We start from the raw sequence: 21,304 nt of genomic DNA, 5'->3' as shown, positions 1-21,304 counted from the left end.
TATCATGTATAAAATTAAAAATTTATTTTCTTATAATGTAAGTTATTTTGTGACCAAATAATGACTAAAGAAGTAAAACATTGTATGAGTGTATGATTTAGTTGACTTGTTTCTTTCACAGATATTTCTATTTTAGTAAAGTTTACTGTGGGCAATTGTATGAATTATTGCTATATCAGGTTGTAACCAAAGGATAGAAGTAATTGTTTTACATTATAATTGTGAGTAAATAGATTTTCTTGTTTGTGTTAATAATTATTTGCTTAAACCTGCCACTGCTACTATGTGGTCATAAAGTCATAGTAATAATAGGAAGCTCACAGGATCAAAGTAAAACTCATATTTCAAAAAAGAAACCTCATATTTCCTCATATCTAATCAAAGTCATTTATATAATTCCTTATGTTCGAGAAAGAAACCCACTAATTAATTCTGACTTTGAATTTAACATTGTATATTCTGAACTGAATTTAACTCAGAAAAACTACCCTTAAATGTGTTCAAATAGCGAATTAACATTAACAGATTCCATTTCTTTATCATTTACATTTTCATTTTGTTCAAACGAGAAGTCAACTTGAGTATTTCCCATTGGAGTAACTTCAGAAAGACACTGTAGAAAATGCTGATTTGGGAATGAGCCAAATTGGCTAAATCGCTCTCAGTGTTGCTAAACTCCATGCAGCTTTCTTTCTGATTGTAGGTTTTGATCTCCCTTTCTTAGAACGCTTATTAGAAAAGTTTTAATTTTTAAATTCTACATTATGCCCTGTTGAGATGTAAATCATTTAAAAGTTTCTTGCCAATTTTACAATTCAGGTATATCTTTTCTAAAGACCTGGGAGCCATCCATTTGAACTGTAGCTTTCGGAGAAGATAGAGCCCCTACTCGTGATCTCTGAGGAGGTAGGGGTGTCAGTGGATCATAGTTAGCAACCGTGGAGGGCCTGGTCAGGAAGAAAAACATGTAAGTAGAGAAGTGAGTCAATATTCCGGACATACATTGTTGATAGAAGTATCCCTAGACCTCTCCACAGCTGACAGGGTCAATGAAAGGCCTGTCTGTCCTTTGTTTCCATGGCATTCTGAGCCAGCAGGCTGCGCCCACTTTCAGTTACCTGTTGCTAACCACTGCTGTTTGGTTCTAAGGTGGGGGAAAAGCAAACACTACATAAATGGCATAGCTACTGATTGGGTGATACTCAGATGTTTCAAATGCCTTTGAGAACCGATCCACTTTACTGTCTGAAGGACAGAAGCCTAGAGTATTAAGGTTCTGTTTGTTCAGTGTCTTCTTCATTTGATACCTTATATATGATGTCAGCAGGGAAGTTTTCACTACAGCAAATAGCACAAGAACTTAACTTGATGTGATCTGGGAACATTTGTGATGATGTGGCTGACTACTTAAATAATGCTGAAATACTTGATGCAATATTGTGGCTGCTGGGGAGACACATTCATGCCAGGGACCACCACAAAACAAGACCAAGAGCTGAGATGGCAGCATGCATGGATATTCTAGGTGTGGAATAGAGCACATATCTTGTGAGGCAATGGACGAGTGGTGAAACCGGTATCTGGGGTTAGGTCCAGGTGCAGATGGGAGACTCCAGGGGGTGGCTGGAAGGTAAACTTCTGCATGAGGCTTGTGAAAAAAAGGAAAAGCTCCATCTTGGCAAGCGACTCCCCAGCACACATCCGCCGGCCTGAAAGATGGAAATGTTAGTAGATTATAAGACTTAGAGACAGGGGAACCTAGAAAAACAATCTTCAAGACAAGAATAGACAATTTGTGGAATAGATGTTGTAATGCTTGGGATTCCCTCATCACATAAATAATTTGAGTGCTGATTTGAGTCTGGCTCTTTCTTTTCCCTGTTAATAAGCCTGGGAAGCAGCAGATGATGGCTCAGGTTCTTGGGTCCCTGCCACTCGAGAGACCTGGACTGACTTCCCGACTTGTCTTTGGCCTGGTCTAGTCCTGGCCTTTGCAGATGCTTATGGAGTGAACCACTCTTTGGAAGGTTCTCTCTCCTCCACTCTACCTTTTTCTCCCTGCCCCTGTCCCTCATCTTCTCCTCTGCACATTGCTTTCAAATATGGGTATCTATTTTTACAAAAAGAGTATACATACGTGGTTGTTACTACTTTGGAATGTGGGAATTAGTTCCTTAATGTCTGCTGAGTCTCATGTGCTTTGTCTTCCAACTTAATCACTGGAGATACAAAATTAAATACAAATACCGGCTTTATCTTATGAACTCCAGGAAGGAGACAGGTAATTAAACATTAAAATTTTAATGTGAAAGATGTTATGATGCATAAAGCCAAGTGTGTCAATGCAACACATAGCAAAGATACTTAATGTGGTTTGAGGTTTTGGGAGGGCTCATCTTTTGCGAAGTTCGCCTCAGTTTTCAGACAAAGGATGAGAAGGAGTTAACCAGGTAAAGATTCAGTAAGAGGTGGAAGGGTAAGTGAAAATGAGGACCAGAAGAATTTTGAATCTGGCTGGAGCACAAAGCAGAAAGTATGTTGTTTCAGACTTTGGGCAGACAGGTGGCTAGAGACTAACTCACAGGAACCTGAAATCAAGGAAGAGAAGCTGTCAAAGCACTGTGAAAAGAGGGTCTTTGTTAGTAGTCATTAGAGGCATGAATTATTTGGGAAAATGTCAAGCTAACTGAAGTATCTTCCATTTACTGGTTCACTTCACATCCAGCCCCAACAGCTAAGTCTGGGTTAGGCCCAAATCATGGGTCCATATCTTTAGTCTGGTCTCCTACACAGGGAGCAGAGGCTCAAGTAGCTGGATCATCTTTTGGTCCCTTCCCAGGAGCATAAGCAGAGAAGTGGACTTGAAGTAGAATATGTGGTGCTTGCACCAAATCACTCTGATATGGGAATGGGTGTTACAAACTGTAGCTTATCTTACAGTGTTGTGTTTCTAGCTGGAATAATTATTTCCTAAGACTTGCTGTGTTGAGCATGGCATGTTTTTTCATCTTAATGAGCTTGTGTTTGATAGTGTGTTTGACTGGAATATAGCATGACTAGAAGTTTCAACTCCAGGTCCTTCAGAAGTTCATCCAATCTTTTCATTCCTGATGCTGTTTGTATGGCCACTGAAGTATTACAGGAAGTCTGGTTTCCATTCCCCATGCTATTTTTTGTTTCTTTTTTGTTTCCATGTAAGTCACAAATGGACTGAATCATAATAGACTTCGAAGCTCCAGAAAAAAACAAAGCAAACCAAAATACTAAATTGTAGATATTTCACAACACAGAAAAAGTTATCTCAAATTAGCACTTGGGTTTTTATAGGAACTCCAGGGAGTAAACTAACTCTAGAATTAGAGGAATGGTGTTGTACTCTGCCTAGTAACAAAAGCAATTTTTTTAGGAAGTGAAAGGCCATGACTTTTTAAAAATTTTGAATTTCTACAAAGGGGATACATTTCATTTATTGCACATATGCAGTTTTAAGAGCATTTTGATACTTCTCAACCTATCCACATTTCTTTCTTCACCCCCATTATCCCCAAAGGACCACAGATATTACTTCTGCTACAGAAAATGTTTATTATATAAAACTAAGCATTCAGTCCACAAACATAGGCTTAATGTTAACATGATACATGTACTGAGCTCGGCTCTGAGGCTATTGCTGTCAACACGCGTGCTGAGTACTGGGTGAGTGCACCAAGTAAACAGGTAATTATAATAAAGTGTCCCAAACTGAGGCGGAGCACTTAGTGTAGCTCATCCCATTTTAGATCATCCCATATTCCCAGGAATAAGTGCATGATTAAGCGACATTATCTAATTCAATGTTAAAGCAACTTAAAGGCACCTATTATCTACTGTATATTTAAGCTTTACTCAGCTTCACAGTACAAGATAGCTACCCAACTAGATGAATCATATATTATTGCAGTTGACCCTTAAGCATGAATAGGTGAAAGCAGTAGGATGATCTCACTTATTTAAAAAGAAGAAGAAGAAAGGGATGCACAACTGTATGCACAACTAGGAAAGATCTTTGAGGTAAAAAAAAAAGACATTTGGATCAAAGAGCTTTCCAGAGAGTAAAATTCTAACACAAGAAATAATAAATTATAGGAAGAGAATGAAGACAAGAATCCTTAAACACAACTAGAGGAAGGTGATGATTTGAAGAGACTGTAGCAATCATAGTTGAACAGCAAATTTATTTTCTTATTGTCCAGTCTTAGGACTAATTTATTTGTCTATTGTAAAAACAATACTACTGGGCCCAGTGTGATAGCCTAGTGTCTAAATCTTTGCCCTGTATGTCTAAGGTCAGATAAAAGAGCTGATTTGTTTCCCGGCTGCTCCATTTTCCATCTAGCTCCCTGCTTGTGGCCCGGGAAAGCAGTAGAGGACAGCCTAAAGCTTTGGGATGCTGCATGCAAGTGGAGGACCTGGAAGAAGCTCCTGACTCCTGCCTTCAGACTGGCTCAGCTCCGGCCGTTGCAGCCACTTGAGGAATGAACCAGCAGATGGAAGATCTTTCTCTCTGTCCTCTCTCCTCTCTAATAATCTGTCTTTACCATAAAAACAAGTGAATCTTTAAAAAATGACCACTTCTAAATTTGCTTAATTGCAACAACAGTAACAAAAATCTAATGCATGAAGTAATTGGCAACCCTATGAAAATGCAGACTTGCTGCCCAACTCTCAGTCCATAGCCAATTTTGGATTGAGACAGTTGGTAACACAGGGAAGGCCCAGATTCCATACGGATCATAAGTCAGGAAAAATTAAACTAATTTTTTGAGGTGAAAATGAAAGGTCAATAAGAAGACAATCCCTCATTTAATAATACTAACTGGTTAAGTATACGAGGTAATAAGAGTCTTACAAGGAACTTCTGGTGTGATAAAAATCATTACTCCATCTCTGCTCTTGTAAAATGAGATTTGGAGTTAGGTATAGCTCACATGCCTTCCAAAGACAATTGTTACATGGCTACAGCTAATCTGTTCTATGAAAGAAACTTGTTGAAAGAAATTAAGCTCAATAACACCCTGAATGATTTGAGAATTATTTTCCACTTCTTTTAAATCTTGTTCCAGATGAGACACTGCATTTTTCTTTCAAAGCCATTATCACATGTAACTTTTTATCATGCATTGTGTGTGTGTGTGCAAATTACTAGCATTGGCTGTGCTCTGTAGCTGCATCTCACTTAGTGATTATGGGTGAAGAAAATCCATCCCAACAGCAGGATTCTCTATGGAGGAAATACATGCTGATCCACTGTTTGTGTAACAAGAGATGCCAAGACAACAAATTACTAGTTGTGCAGTTTTTCTAAGACCCTACTGGCAACACAAAGTTTGTGTATGCTGTTAAAAATCCAGTTATGGAATAAGTTCATTTAGTTCTCTGATTTCAAAATTTACATTAATGCATACTTTTTCCACCCTCACCCCCGGCCCCCTTAGATAAATCTTGTAAGAACACACTGTTGTTTACACAAATCAAAGCAGTTTTTCTGGTTGGGGTGAGGTGAGCTATCCATGTCTCCTTGTTTAGCTCATTCATTCTTCAAATTCCCATAGTTGTATCCAAGCTCAGCCACAAAGAATCTTCAAAGATTCTTAGAATCTAAGAAAAATATGTCCTATAACCAGTTTAAATTTGGAAAGAGGTAGGTCCTGTTCTTTCCATTTTGCCATGGTTCTAAAAATTATTGTAATGTGAACTACAAAATCTTAGTACAGTCTTAATGAGATGGCTATGCAGATAGCTAGTGAGCTGGGGACTGCCAGCAGCCCAAGCTGTGTGCACAACCCGAATCCCATCACCTTCGGTGCCAATTGAATTCAATAAGGTGAGGAAAACAGCACACAGCTGAGGCTCACTGCCCATCACACACCAGATGTTATAATGCCTTCCTGGAGATCACCAAGTGTGCTGCAGCCCAACCCCCAAATCTGCCTCCTTTGAGTTTTCAATCAGGCTGGGTCCCAAACACCACCCTTTTAGCCTGTTAGAACAATCTTAACTTGAATTGGGGCAATTCTCCCACATAAAGTTGTTCACATTCAACTCAGAGTGTGTATTATCCCTTTGTATTTTAACAAATCCTGCTTCTCTGCTCACCTCTATCTATATCTCCTGGTTATATTCTTACTTGCGACAAGATGAGAACATGGATTAAAGCTTGCTCGACCTTCACAAAGTAATTTGAGATTCTGATCGCTGCAAACCAGGGCAACCTCAAATCTCCCATTATGCTCCAAGCCCCCTTTCTCAGATGGAATTCCTTACCCAATGAAAAGGGCATGAAAGCTTCTCTCTTGATAAACTTTCCCTTGGAGTTGAGGAAATGTTGAGGATTAAACTCTTCTGGTTTCGCCCACTGAGTTTGATCTCGAAGTACTGAGGTAAGCAGGGTGATGACTTCAGTGCCCTAGAAATAAAATATTGATAAACCTCCCTTAGTAAGAGGGAGGCTCAGATGATGTGTCACTTTCTTGAAGCAGTGCATTCCGAAAAGAAATAAAAGATGAAGGGACTGTAGAAGTAGTAGGCAGGACTTGAGATGAGATGTGTTCAACCAAAAAAGTACCTCAGATCAGAACTGGGAAAAGATTCTTAGTGGTTGCATGATAATGGCATGTTGCTACTCCGGTGGTAAACTTCAGTTTCTAAGTTTTTATGATGGGAGTTAAATAAAAGGACACAGGCAGGGACCTGGAACAGTTGCTGCCAAACTGGAGAGCTCAGTGAAAGCCTTCAATTTTGTCTTCAGGGACTACGATAGTACAAGCTAACATCCTGGGAAAACACATCAAAATAAAAACTCAAAAACAAGATCCCGGCTTTCATTTTTCGCTGCAAATTCTGAAACAACTTTCTAAATGAAACTAACAATAAAAACAAAAGCACTTCCCTGAAATTAGGGAAGATATTCACTACTTCATTAATCACAGCTGTCTTAAAGTATGTTTTGGGGATATATCTATACTCAATGATAGCTATTTTACCATAAAAGCAAATCATTACTTTTAAAAATATTTTGCTTTTGGGCCAGCACACTGGTCTAGCATCCTAATCCTTTACCTGTAGCATTGGCATCTCATATGGGCACTGGTTCGTGTCCTTGCTGCTACACTTCCCATCCAGCTCCCTGCTTATGGCCTGGAAAAGCCACAAAGGATGACTCAAATCCTTGCACCCTTGCACCCATGTGGGAAACTTGGAAAAACTCCTGGTTCCTGGCTGCAGATGAGCTCAGCTCTGGCAATTTCCACCACTTGGGAAGCGAACCAGCTCATGGAAGATCTCTCTGTGTGTCTCTCCTCTCTCCGTAAATCTGCCCTTCAACTAAAAATAGATAAACCTGAAAAAACATTTTGTTTTTAAAACTGCCCATCGATTTGTGAGCAACTGTGTGTATATTACTTTCTCTTCCTCATAACAACTACATTACATTCTTTTCTTTCTGTATTCATCTATTACGCACAAACTGCTTTACTGCAAAAAAAGTTATCATTTATTTTTATTTAGTATGAAAAATAGAGAAAGAAAGAGATCTTTCATTTTTTGCATTTACTCTCTAAATGCATGCTATAGGTATGGCTGGATCAAGTAGAAACCAGCAACCTGGAACTTAGTCCAGGTCTTCTACAGGAATGGCAGGGAGTCAAGTGCTTGAGCCATCTGCTACTACGTCCTGGCTTGCGCATTTGCAGGAAGCTGGATTCGAAACACAGGAGCTGGATCTCAAACCCAGGCACTCATTATGGGATATGGGAGCCCCACGCAGCGTTTTAAGTGTGTGCCAAATGCCTACTTGAGGTTATGTTCATTTCACAAAAGAGATTGAGTGACCTAACAACTTGTGATGTAGTGGTCAGTTAGATCCTTCTTGAACTACAAAACTGTCAATCACAATGTTCAACTTAGCTCACTGAAAGGCAGATAGGACTAAAATCCTACCGCTATTACTACTCCTTTGGCAGGATTCTTGTACACACGTACAAAAGGTGGGAACTTAATCAAAATTCTATGTCACTCAATATGATTGATTCAACCCAGCAGTGTGGTGAGGGGAGACTTTGATAGTGAGTGCAGTCCCCTTGTTCACAAGGTTTACATGAGCAGAAGTAACACTGTGGAGGAGACACACTTAACTGGCAGCTCTATTCATTCAGAGGTAGACCAGAAGCAACTAACAGACTGGGTGTTGAGGAACTTAATTAGTGCTGTGAGTGTGCAATGACTTTGTGGGAGTTCCTGTCTTCTGTTTAGTTTTAGGCAAGATTCACATATATTTTTGCAGTTTGCCAGTGGATACCAGAGGTATGCATCCGGATATCTCAGTATGGGGAAGCAGAGGACATAGACATGTTTGTGAGGATGGAAATGCAGATGGAGGTGTTGTTGGAGAGAGGCCCAGGTGATGAAGACAGGTGCACGTAACCTGGAATCCTGGCTCTTTATAGTTCATTCATTCTTCAGTTCCAGGAATTGCTTAACCTATTCGAACTTTTAACTATAAAGTGTACTACCTTCTAAAATTTGTAGAATTATTATCATAGTCAATGTAAACTCTCGGTTATCTTTCGTTGAGTGCTTGGGTGGGAGGCAAAGAATTTTGGAAAGGGGAAATAAGAAGCAAGGGAGGGAGGGAAAGAAAAAAGGAGGGAGAAAATGCTCATGAATTACATTGACGGTTTACCCCAGCTTCTCTGATTGTAAGGCATCTGTTTCCCACCCTTATTTTCACTTCTTCAACACTTACCTTTGGGATATGGTAATTTTTAAATGTAACATTTGTGGTTGTTGCACGGGGTAAGCCTGTGGGCAGAATGTCAGCAAACCTCTGTACTTCGTGAATGACAGCATCTGTGTACGGCATTTGAGTTCGGTGTGCAATTCGAGGCTGGGCTGATCCCACAACCTTGGTGATTTCTTCGCAGACCTTTTCTGGATAAAGTGCCATTACATTAGAATGGGTGTTAAAATATCTTCCCCATTTTTTTAAACTCATGAAAGGGAAACTGAAGCATTTCAGCAATTTTTGGTTCATCCTTCCATTGCGTTGCTTCTGCCATTTGGTGCCTACTCCTAAGGCTTCTCTGGGGTTATACATGCCATCATGTGTTCAGACCACTCCAGGATATTCTAAGAGTGAAGTCTACTCCCTCGCATCGAAAGGAAATTAAACACACCAACTATCCTTATGGGTGCAAATTACAGATGCCTAGGGAGGCTGCAGAATTTTCTTATGTTTAGTCAGAAAGATTTTGGTTCTTTTCTTTCAAGTAATGTTCTGTATTTTGGAAGACTTACTCTGGACTTCAGGGTATCGCATCATGAGTAGAATTCCCCAACGCAGTGTGGAGGCTGTGGTCTCTGTACCTGCCACAAACAGGTTACTGACAAGTGCCAACAAGTTTTCATCACTGAAAAAATCAGTAGATATGTCTGTCTCCTGAAAGGGAAAAAAATTACTAATGATGAAAGGATTTTATCATGTACTATCTTAATAAATGAATTAAAACAGTAAATCATTGCATTCTTCCATGAATGAAATGCAATTTTTATGATAAAATATAAAAATATTTAGGATGAAACATAAGCCAGATACAAATGATATATAGTTCTAAAAATGAGACACTGTCAGGAAGTTTGATGATAGCTTTTGATTCTTTTTGAGTGATTAGAATATTCCCAGAAATGTTTAAAACAATTTTAGTTGAAAATATTTTTCTTATTTACTAATTGGAGCAAATTTCTTAAAATGATAAAAAAGAATGTTAACTAAAAAACTAACATATATCAGGTCTTCTGTGTCGTTTTTTCAGAGTGATATTAAAATTGGAAAACAAATTTGAGAATGCAAATGACACAAATAGCATTATTAGAATTATGAATTTATTGTTAATTTGAATCTAATTGTTTCCTCTTCAAAAGGAAAGTCTTATTTTTGAATACCAGTAAAATTAAATATTAAAAAATAAAGAACCTCTTAAAAGAACACCATTACCTCCTGTTGTCTGACCAAAAATGCATCAATGAAACTTCTCGGATCATTTTTGTCAAGTTTATGACGATGATCTAGGAAGGTCATCTTTATAAAATCAAACAATTCATCTCTGTTCCTGAGGACTGTCTTATGACTCTTTAAGAGGAACCCCAAAACAGGAAACGCATTGAAAAGCTAAAAGAAAAGAAAACTATATATGTATTTTACTTGTGATAAGGAAAATGACATTATTTCTGAAAGCATCCTAAGAATAACACTTTGATTTTCGCCTCAGTAATAGTGGCAGACTGAACCACACAATGAAATTTTTCTCATTTACCAGAATTGAGTCATTTACAATGAATGTTGGTTTGCTTTGCAAGTGCTGTGTGTTGATCATGTTGCTTCTCATGCCTGTAGCAACAGAGATACTTAAATGGGACATTAAGATAATACTGACTTTATAGTCCGAGTTACAATTCTGTATTTTTCTTGAGAAATTATTGGCAACTCACAGTAAACAAGCTATTATAGATGTACACATTACACTTTACCACTAGCTTTCTGTTGGATTGTTAAACTGTTACCAGACTTGTTGTCTACAAGCTCTATTGAGAAATACTATTGCATCTAATATTCACTGACTCAAATAAAGTTTGAAATTAACAGTACTGCTTGCTCAATTTTGTGTTTGTTAGTATGAAATGCATGCAGGGCTGATAAGGTCTATACGTTTAGTCATATTCTTAAAGGGCTCATTACCCCCAAAGTGATTTATTAAAAATCTAAAGTAGATAGTATGGCTACCTGTTCCATTGCCTCATGGGGCTGCACTTAGAGTAGATATATTTATAGTAATAGCATAAATTATTCGACATGAAAGTGTGTGATGGATTACCAGTAGTGCTTTTTTCAGATTCTAGAAAAGAGGGATTTTACATATCATAATGATTACAATGATATTATAGCACTATTACAAACTTTTACGATACAAAATAAAATGACATTGATGAATTCTATTTCGTGCTTTTTTCTTTTTAGTACTTAGCAGTCGTTCTTGGTTAAAATTCACTCTCCTAAGAGAATTCCGCTAACTGCTTCTTGTTCTCTCATTGTTTATTACTCATTTACTCATTTCATGTTTCTTTCTTTTTTTTAAACATGTACTTATTTATTTGAAATTCAGAGTTACAGACAGAAGTCTTTCATCCACTGGCTCATTCCCCAGTTGACATCAATGGCCAGAGCTGGGCAAAGCTGTAGTCAGAAGCCCAGAACTTGTTCTAGATGTCCCACATTAGTGGCAGGGTCTCAAGCACTTGTCCGTTTCTGCTGCCTTCTCAGGTGCATTAGCCGGGAGCTAGGTCCAAAGTGTGGAGCAACCAGGATAGGAACGGGTACCTGTATGGGATGTGGGTACTGTACGCAGTGACTTTACTTGCTATGACACAACCTTGTCCACCCCTCCCCACCACCCTATTCCTCATTTAATTAGTGCTACAGGTAAAAGAAAGATGACCAAAATTTTAAGGTTACAAAAATATTAAAATATTGATGTGGTTGACAATTGCTTTGATAGAGTATTTTGTGATAGAATTAATTGTATTTTTGTTAAGTAAGCTTGTGATATTTCCTGTAGTCAGAATGTTTCAGAAAGTCAAGATATCTGAAGGGACAGTTGTCTGATAAATTATTTGATGTGATCTATTGGACAATCAAGTTTATTTCAGAGGATTCAAAAATGAATGGGAAATACACAGTTACCGTAATTCTAGGACTTCCAATAAGTTTCACATTTTCACCAATTAAGGTTAAGAGTCTCAGGAACTGAGGGTCTTGATAATCAAAGCGTTTTCCAAACAGCACTGAAACAATGATGTTGGCAACAGAAGCATTCAACACTGCTTTGATCTCGAAGGGTTTTCCTTTAAGAGATTCATTAATAGGTTAGGGATATGTACATAGTCAGTATTAAATCAACTAATGAAGCATTCAAACAGATTGTCAAATAAAGGATTTCAGAGGAGAAAGAAATCATTGGAGACCATACTTTCTTAAGAGGCGTATAACCTGAGCAGGCCATGAAAAATACTCAGAATTTTTGAAATATTTCCATAAGGAAGCTAAATATCTGCATATAATTTAGCTAAATAAAAGAAAAGAACAGAAAAGACACACCAGGTGAAGAGAAGTTTAGTGTTTGAGAAGTGTGGAGAGTGTATCTGACAAAATGCCATTCGATCCAGTAGACTGTGTTCAAACTTAAAATAAGACATTGACATAATTCTGTTTTAAAGAATTTCCTGCAAGGTGATTTTTTGTTCCATTCTTCTGCCACTGCATGCTGTTTCTCTCAACATCACTACTGAGGTTATTAAACATAGGTCAGTGGACAGGCATGGTTATTTAAGTGAAGAGTACACTAGCCTCCAAATGCAGAGACTTAAGGACCAAGGGGGATTCTAATGGAGAATCACTTTTGTCCTTCGAATGGGAGAACTTGGGGATGCTGTATACATGAAACTCTGAAAAATTAACATCTATTAGGAACTTAATTCTTGGGAAGGAATAGTTCGTGCAATGTCCAAGGGCCTCTCGTTTTGGCCCATCCTTGTGGAGTAACACATTAAGTCACTGTGTGGAATGGAGTGCTGGTTTGAGTTCCGTTTGCTCTACTTCCCATCCAGCTTCCTGCTAATGTGCCATGGGGAAGCAGCAGAGGGTGACCCAAAGGCTTGGGCCCCAACAGCTACATAGGAGACCTGAAACAAGCTCCTGGCTCCTAGCTTGGACAAGCCCATCCCTTGCCATTGAGGCCATTTGGGGAGGGGATCAGTCAATGGAAGATCTCTGTCTCTCCCCCTCTCTCTGTAACTCTGTCTTTTGAATGAATACAATACATCCAAAAACCCTTTCAAATATACAAACATTGTTAATACAGCATATGGATCTTAAAGCCCCCAATTGTATTCATCTCAAAGATGTCTACCTTTGACCATTTCCCTTCATATTCTTGCACCAGTGGAGGTAGTATTTCAATTTGCTAATTTTCAATAAATAATAATGGTTAGAATCAGTTGAAAAGAGAAATGAAGGAAAACCAACATGAAAATAATGTTTTGGGACTATTCATTCCATAGACTGAAAAAATATGAAAATAATATACATTGATTTTTTAAACAGACCAGAAACATAGAAATTACTGATAAGTTCTAGGCTAAAGTAGGTAAAAAAAAGCATGATGCTGAATGCAATGAACAATTCGACATTTCCTTTTGGTAATAAAGATATTTTTGGGCAGTGACATTATTGGGAAAGTCTGAATAACGTCTGCAAATTAGATGTTACTATCATGTCAATATTAATTTCATAATTTTTGAAAATCAAAGCATAGTTACTGAAGGAATGTTTTTGTCTATTGTATGCAATACACACAGAAAGAGAAGGAAATAAAACAAAATACAAAGTGTTGAGTGGAGAATAATCTTGGAACAAAGCAAAAGAAATTAAGGCTTAAGTTTATCAGAAACTTTTCTACAGGTATGAACTTGTATCAAAATTAGAAATTAAAATATCTTTTCTTGATTTCTTTCTCATGAAAAATAAGCCATGATTTTATTTATTCTACATACCTCTATAAGACTCAAAGTTTTGTATCAGGTGCTGGCATTCCCCTATAATTGTGTCTTCTATTGTTCGCTTGCCCATTCCAAAATTCCGTAAGGTGGTCAGGCTGAATCTTCTCATAGTTTTCCAGGTTTCACCATGAGAGAAGACAATTCCTTAGATGAGGAAAATATAATGGAGTTTTACCTTCAAAATTTAAAAGCTTTCAAGGATACACACTTAAAAGGTTAATTCTTTCTCTCAAGGATACACATTTTGAAAGGTTAATTCTTTTTCTCGAAACTAAGAATAGTTTTTCTTCCCCCTCTTTTTGTCCAGCATTATACTTCAGAGAATGGCACTTTCTCATCTCTTAGAAAGGGGCAAAACTCCACCTGACTGCCAGACCTCCTTTTGTCAGCTTCGGAGCCCAGGACTGTCTTTCTTAGAGATCTAGGAGCCATCTCTTTAAAACGTGAATGTCAGGGCACACAAAATACCCTCCTCTGTCAGCTTCTGTGCCAGTGGGAGGCTAACCTTGATAGAGCATTGCTCCGAGTTATACATGCTTTCTCTGTCCATTAACTGTGGCAAGAGTACTTGAGAATCGAAAGATTGCATTTTTAATTATATTTCCTCCCCCAAATCAATACAAAATTATTATGAATGTATTATTTGCTCATATTTTACTAGGTATAGGTGAGGAGTTCATTAAGAGTAGTAAAAAAGTATCTCTTGCCAGAACCAAGTCGGAGTAAATTCAAGACTATTCAAGTGCAAAGTTGGAAATACATAATTACTGATGGTATAATTAAGCTTCCACATTAGCGCTATACGTGATAATTTTTACACATATTGTTGTAGCTAATAAAACAGGCAAGAGAGGGTAGTTAAGGTCACCTATGTCTTTCCATGATGGGGTTCGTCTTGATAGTGGCATTGTTGCTTATATTACGTTTACTAGTTGTAGTCCTACCTCCAACAACAATTTTTCTTTACAGGTATAGAAGACATGAGAGGAATTTCTGAGTTTCACTGATAAACAAAAATAGGAACCTAAAATAGACTAGGGCAATGTAGATATTAGAGTAGTACCAGCCTTATTCGTCTCAATAAGACATCCAAAAGACAGGGAAGGTATTTTCAGAGTTGTTATTGCCATTTAATGGCTAGCCATTCTTTTGAAAGTTTACCAGTGAACAATGACATTCTGTTTGCATTGATTCTTATATTAACACTAACAGAATGTTATTCTAGCCAAGAATCCTGAATTGCATAATATACTTTCATAATAAATATGTAACTCTTCAAACTATCTCATATTTTTGCTTAATTCACAATGTATGGCTAGAAAAAATTATAAAGGGCCCATGAAAATGATGGCATCTTTCAACAAATACAATGCTCCTGTAAGTGTGGAGAACATTAGTTCTACACTATGAAGGAATGAGCTTGTGTTAAAAATTGCCATCAAAATATTAAATATATTTGTTATGCATCAAAATAATTTATTAAGGTGATTTAATAAACACTGCAAAATAGTGTAACGAGTAACAAAAATTTAATTTACTTTTTATTTTTATTTTGTTTACTTTTATTGGAAAGACAGGATCTACAGAGAGAAGGAGGGACAAGGATCTGGAATCTGCTGGTTCATTCCTCAAGTGGCCGCAATAGCTGGAGCTGAGTCGATTCAAAGCCAGGAGGAAACAGCCTCTTTTGCGTCTTCTACATGAGTTCAGGGTCCCAAGGTTTTGGGCCATTCACTGCTGTTTTCCCAGGCCACAGAGAACTGAATGGGAAGTGGAGTAGCCAGGACACAAACCAGCATTCATATGGGATCCCGGCATTATGAAGGGTGAGTATTAACCAATTTGAGTCATTGTACCTGTACTGGACCTTTTGTCTTTTGTTTATACAAAATTGATATAAACATGCTTACAATTATTTGAATAATTAGATATAGAGAAGGGGAAATATAGTCACTCTCCTTTGAATAATGTCTCAAGTTAAGACATTTGAAAAAAAAAAAAAGAGCTGAGAGCAGTAGCCTAAACGCTAAAGTATTCGAATTGCATGCACCGGGATCCCATATGGGCACCAGTTTATGTCTCAGCAGCTCCACTTCCCATCCAGCTCCCTGCTTGTGGCCTGGGAAAGCAGTAGAGGACAGCCCAGGCTTTGGGACCCTGCCCCCAAGTGGGAGACCCGGAAGAAGCTCCTGGCTTCTGGCTTTGGATCGGCTCTACTCTGACCATTAGGATCACTTGCGAAGTGAATCAATGGACCGAAGATCTTCCTTTCTCTCTCCTCCTCTTTGTATACCTGACTTCGCAATAAAAATAAATAAATTAAAAAAAAGAAAGGTAAGGAAAAGTCATGACAGAGTGAAGAAAAAAAAAACTACTGGATTTGATGCAGACAACAGTAAAAACAACTTTATGTATAACCAAAATATTAGCCAGTCAGATTTGAAATTCATCTCTGGTTTTAAAGAATTTTTCATTATTGGGATATCATAAATCATGAGAATCAGGATTTCACTCTACATTTATCCAAGACTCACATGGTAAATTTGCAAAAATTTTACCCAGGAGAAAACATGGCTTAATAGGTCTGTAAGACCTGTTCTGTGAGTTCATGACCTCAAAGCTAATGGCCTCAGACACTTTCCCAATCCTGTAACACTGTGCTTTTAAAAGTCAATGGTTAGTATTCATTTGTTGTATAGAAGTATTGTCATGTGAATTGAAACAAACTTGCAAATTATGTTTTCTCTTTAATAAGCACTGCTTATGTAATGTTTGATGATGGAAAAAATATTAAGCCCTGAAAAAACTGTGTAAGAGAACTCAAGGCAACTGATTTAATCATTTACTGAAGAAGTTTAGAGTTCCAAGTGAATTACCTTTTCCTTCAAAAAGTCTTTCAAATATAGGCACTTGAGGTCGTTCCCCAAATTGTTCACCATAATTAACGAGCGCATCTTTCACTGTCTCATAGCCCGAGAGTACCACCACCTTCTTTAGTCCCATTTGGATGCTGTAAATGGATCCGTATTTCTTGGAAAGCTTTAGTATAAGGAGAGAAACATCTGAAAATATCATGCTGTAATAAAAAGCTAGATTTTCATTAAAGTATTAATTTCAAAACAGTAAAAGTTTTATAATCTCGTGAACTGAAAGTTGGCGGCGGGTTTGCTGAGAACACTAGCTGTGGTTGAATCCACTGTTGTGGTTAACATTTCATTAATCTGGGCCCGGCGGTGTGGCCTAGCGGCTAAAGTCCTCGCCTTGAACGCCCCGGGATCCCATATGGGCGCCAGTTCTAATCCCGGCAGCCCCACTTCCCATCCAGCTCTCTGCTTGTGGCCTGGGAAAGCAGTCGAGGAGGCCCAAGGCTTTGGGACCCTGCACCCGCGTGGGAGACCTGGAAGAGGTTCCTGATTCCCGGCTTCGGATTGGCATAGCACCGGCCTGTTGTGGCTCACTTGGGGAGTGAATCATCGGACGGAAGATCTTCCTCTCTGTCTCTCCTCCTCTGTGTATTTCTGACTGTAATAAAATGAATAAATCTTTAAAAAAAAACATTTCATTAATCAGCTCTATTTTGTTTCCAATTTGTAATAGAAGCACTCTGACATAGAATTGACCCATAATTCCTGCTTGCTAAACATTTGCTGGGTCTCAGAAAACACTCGCCGAGGGGGACTTCAGTGTACCTATCCAGGGGCTTTGAAAACAAAAAACGTCCTGACTACCATAATGATCACCAGACCACATTATTTCTTTGGGATGCTAATGAGCACAGTAGGCCCAACTTGGGTCTGTTACTTGCCACTTTCTTTGAAGACAAATAACAAAAGCTAGAATTCATTACTTTCTGATTACATCCCCAACACTGCTGTATCCCTTGGTGCATATTGCATTGTCTGTTTTAACACTGTTGAGGTTTAAGTAAAGATGATGATTTCCAATGTTTCTTTCTTTGAGAGAAAAGACCTTGGGAAAAAAAAGTATTAACACAGAAGGAGAAGGTACAAAAGGACTCAATGAGTTAGGAAGATAATCAATTTGGCTTAACATTAATGGTCCTTGATACTTAGATGGGAATCTGAGGCTTTAAGGACTGAGTGTCTCAGGTGACAACCATTGTATCTTGATGGATACAGTATATGCCAGACAAAGAAAAAACAATCAGAGGTAAAGCTAAAGAGAAAATGGTAGATGCAGGTTAAAAGAAAGGACATTTTCTGTGAGATTAGCTCAGAAAAATGGCATGGAGACAGAAATGTGAAAAAAAAACAAGATTAAATCATAAACAGATTAGATTGGTTAATATATAAGCAAAGGACAGAGATATTGCGGAAATAATCAAATTAAATTGGAGTCCTTGGAGATAAATGAAAGACTTCACTGAAAGAAGGTATTGTTCTTCTGAAGAATTAACCTCTAATGTGACTTTCGCATGTATAAGAAGGAACTATAAAGTAGAAAAAGAAGACATTGTAGTTTTTAAAAATACATCTTGTCAAGCTTTTCTCATATATAAAACAGGTGGTTGTGAGGAGTAAATGAATTATTTGGCATACTTTTAAAATAAATGATGAAATACAAATATAAGGTATAATTATGTTGTCTAATGAGATAAAATAATGATATTTATTTTTCTTTTAGGAGAAAGAGGGAATGTGTATATATATAGATACAGGCATAAACAGATTATCTATCTATCTATCTATCTATCTATCTATCTATAGAGAAAGAGGGAGAGAAACTTGTTCACTCTCCACATGACTGCCATTGCTGGGACCTGGCCCATTGCTGGGACCAGCCAGGTTGAAGCTTGGAGCTGCAGCCTGGTTTCTGCTGGTGCACTGGGTTCCTTAACCCAGGCCATCAGCAGGGATTGGGATCGAGAGGAGAGTAGTCAAGACTCTAGTGCAGTCCAGTGCCACAACACTAGCTTCACTGATGATGTTTCTGTTTAAAATGCTACAGATTATGGCAGACTTATCTGCCTTTTTGAACTCAAAAACTAACATTTTTGGCACAAATGCTACCTCAGTGAATAATATCTTTTTTTTTTTTTTCGGTCTGCCTTACTTTTCAATCAATGTCATAGAATCATTGAGATGAAAAATTGAAGAGATTTAGTCCAATACTTAGTTCAGTCTGTTCAATCGAGAAATGAAGAAAGAAAGAGGCAAAAATTACACAGAAAATGAATGGTAGAACAGAATCAAGTTCAGATTCTTGGTTTTGGCAGCTGTGCTCTGGACTGTTTTTTCTACAGTGTTTTTAGATATTAACTTGAACTCTGCATGACACGACAGTTAACCTAAGTCAGTTTCTTCATAGTAGAATACATAAAAATACATGTGGACTAAAATACTGAAGATAAAGATTATAGGTTGCAAAAATTTCAGGATAAAATACCACTTTAAAAATAGAATTCTATTTATATGAAAATTTAAAATCAACTATATATCCAGTTTGAGGAAACTAATAATGTTGACTACTATTTGATTATCTTGTTATACTTATGATTCAGTTGCTAATACATTTATGTTAATGAATTTCTGAGCAGCAATTCCCTAGGAAATTACAGATACGTATCAGATGATTACTTCTTACCTCCAGCATGGTTTGATAGGGCCTCTTCAGATTGAGTAGATGCAGGTTTCCAATAACTGGCAAAGGTCTGGGACCTGGGGGTGATCTTAGCTTGGAAGCTTTTACCATGAAGATTTTAATGTTTAAAATCAAAATAAGAATTAAACCCATAATTGGAAGGATGATAGAAGAATCAAGACCTTTCATTATCTTTAAGTTGAAATAGTTGTTAAAATAGAAATATTTGTGATTATAAACAGCCAAAACAAGAAGCTCCCGATGCAAACCAAGGAGATGAAGATGCTGCTAGCAATGCTTGATTTACTCTAGAGTCATGAAGCCTACACTGCATGCTTGCCATTTTTAACCTCCTTTTCTTTTTCTCTCAATCTGTTTTATCTACTAAAGGCTGATAGGATTGCTTTTTCTGATGTAAAATATGGATTAATCTTAGAATTTCAGAAAAACAATACAACATACTTGATCCTTCATATGAAATCTACACTTTCATAATACCAAGAATTGTAATGTGTGCAGGGTGCACTGTGACCTGTGGTTGGTTGGTTAAGTAACAGAATCATAGGTGGAACTTGTAGTTGCTTACACAATGTTGTGGTCTACTCTTCAACCCTGTTAAGGCAGTCTCCGTGTAATGCAAGGAACACATCTCAAACCTGATGAGTGCAGACCATAGATCCTAGCTTACATTTTTTAAAAAATCAGTCAACTTAAATGAGTTTCAGACTCTTCAGTTTAAACTTCAACCACAATGAGCTATAAATGGTTGAAATATTGTGATCAATAAAGGAGTAAGAGGTATATAACCCTGGTTATGTATAGGAATCCAGTTCCTGGTATTCCTTATTTTCTTTTGTTCACTGACAAGCTTTTTTTTTTCTGTTTATCTCTGTATTCTTTTCTGTAAGACAAAACTTCTTTTTCTCTATTACCCATTTTCTGCCTTTCTTTGCTTCCTTTCCCTACCTGCTTGGGAAATAGCTCAACTCTTTACGTTGTCATTCATTGAATTAACTTGTTTGTGTATGGAGGTGATGTGGTGAGTTGGAGATGAATACTGATTTTTGATGAAAGAATATGCATTTTCCCATGCGTGCAAGTATTATACCTGAGTGATTATTACTTAAAGATGAAATGAATGCCGTGAAGCTGGAACTGGAAAGGAAATGGAGCAGCTGGGATACGAACCGTCTCCCATAAGGGATCCCAACACACGCAAGGCAAAGACTTTAACCACTAGACTATCACCGTGGGTCTCAAATTATTATTATTTTAAAAAACATTTTTAATGGAGTCAATGTATACACAACTTTAAAAATACAATGATGGAGCCTGGTTTTGTGGCACAGCATGTGAATCTGTTGCCTACAATGACGGTAACCAAGTACACACTTGTCCAAGTCCTTACTGTGCCACTTTCTAGTCCACTCCATAGTAATGTGTCTGGGAAAGCACTGGAAGATGCCCAAGTGCTTAGACACCTACACCCATGTGGTGGAACCCAGAAGAACCTTCTGGTTCCTGTTTGTGGCCTGCTCCCATCCTGTGTTGTTGCAGCCATTGAGGAATGAACCAGTGGAGGGACAAGCTTTCTTTTTTTCCCACTTTCTCTCTTTCTCTGTAATTCTGTTTTTCAATTTAATAAATAACTCCTACAAAAATAAGAATATGCTATTCGTTCCCCTTCTTTCTTCCTTCATCCCCTTCAATCTACATAGTATTATGTGCTGATTTTTAATGATTTTTTTAATTAGATAAAGCACAAACATACCAAAAAAGCATTCTGTCAATGTCTTATAGTAAAGCTTTATGGCTTGCTCAAATCTGAGGCTTAAGGGTAAGGACAGAATGAGTTAGGGATGTGTGTGTATGTCAGCAGAGGGGTGGAGGGAGAGGCAGGGGAGTGTGATGGGATGGGCCGTGGGCTGTACTTTGCTGATACTTGGGAAATAACTGAATTTAAAAAGTATAGAGGAAAGGGATACCTTGGTAGTGTAAATGAATAAATGAAAAGAGACCAAAGAAATGAAAAAAAAAACACATTGAGATCCTTGAA

General features: G+C 37.7%; 1 protein-coding gene across 1 annotated transcript; it reads right to left on the bottom strand.

The window, feature by feature from the left end:
- Positions 1–1,283: 1,283 nt before the first annotated feature.
- On the bottom strand, positions 1,284–19,359 carry LOC101517500 (cytochrome P450 2K6-like). Its single transcript, XM_004590539.2, has 9 exons — positions 19,252–19,359; positions 16,524–16,686; positions 13,642–13,791; positions 11,774–11,934; positions 10,031–10,204; positions 9,334–9,475; positions 8,783–8,967; positions 6,304–6,445; positions 1,284–1,709 (listed from the first exon to the last, which is right to left on the bottom strand). Exons 1-9 carry the CDS (start codon positions 19,357–19,359, stop codon positions 1,522–1,524), a joined length of 1,413 nt encoding a protein of 470 aa, XP_004590596.2. The 3' UTR covers positions 1,284–1,521.
- Between the last annotated feature and the right edge of the window lie 1,945 nt (positions 19,360–21,304).

Source organism: Ochotona princeps, chromosome 1, assembly GCF_030435755.1.
Source record: "Ochotona princeps isolate mOchPri1 chromosome 1, mOchPri1.hap1, whole genome shotgun sequence".
NCBI classification, from domain to species: domain Eukaryota; kingdom Metazoa; phylum Chordata; class Mammalia; order Lagomorpha; family Ochotonidae; genus Ochotona; species Ochotona princeps.
This window is presented reverse-complemented; position numbering and strand designations above follow the sequence as displayed.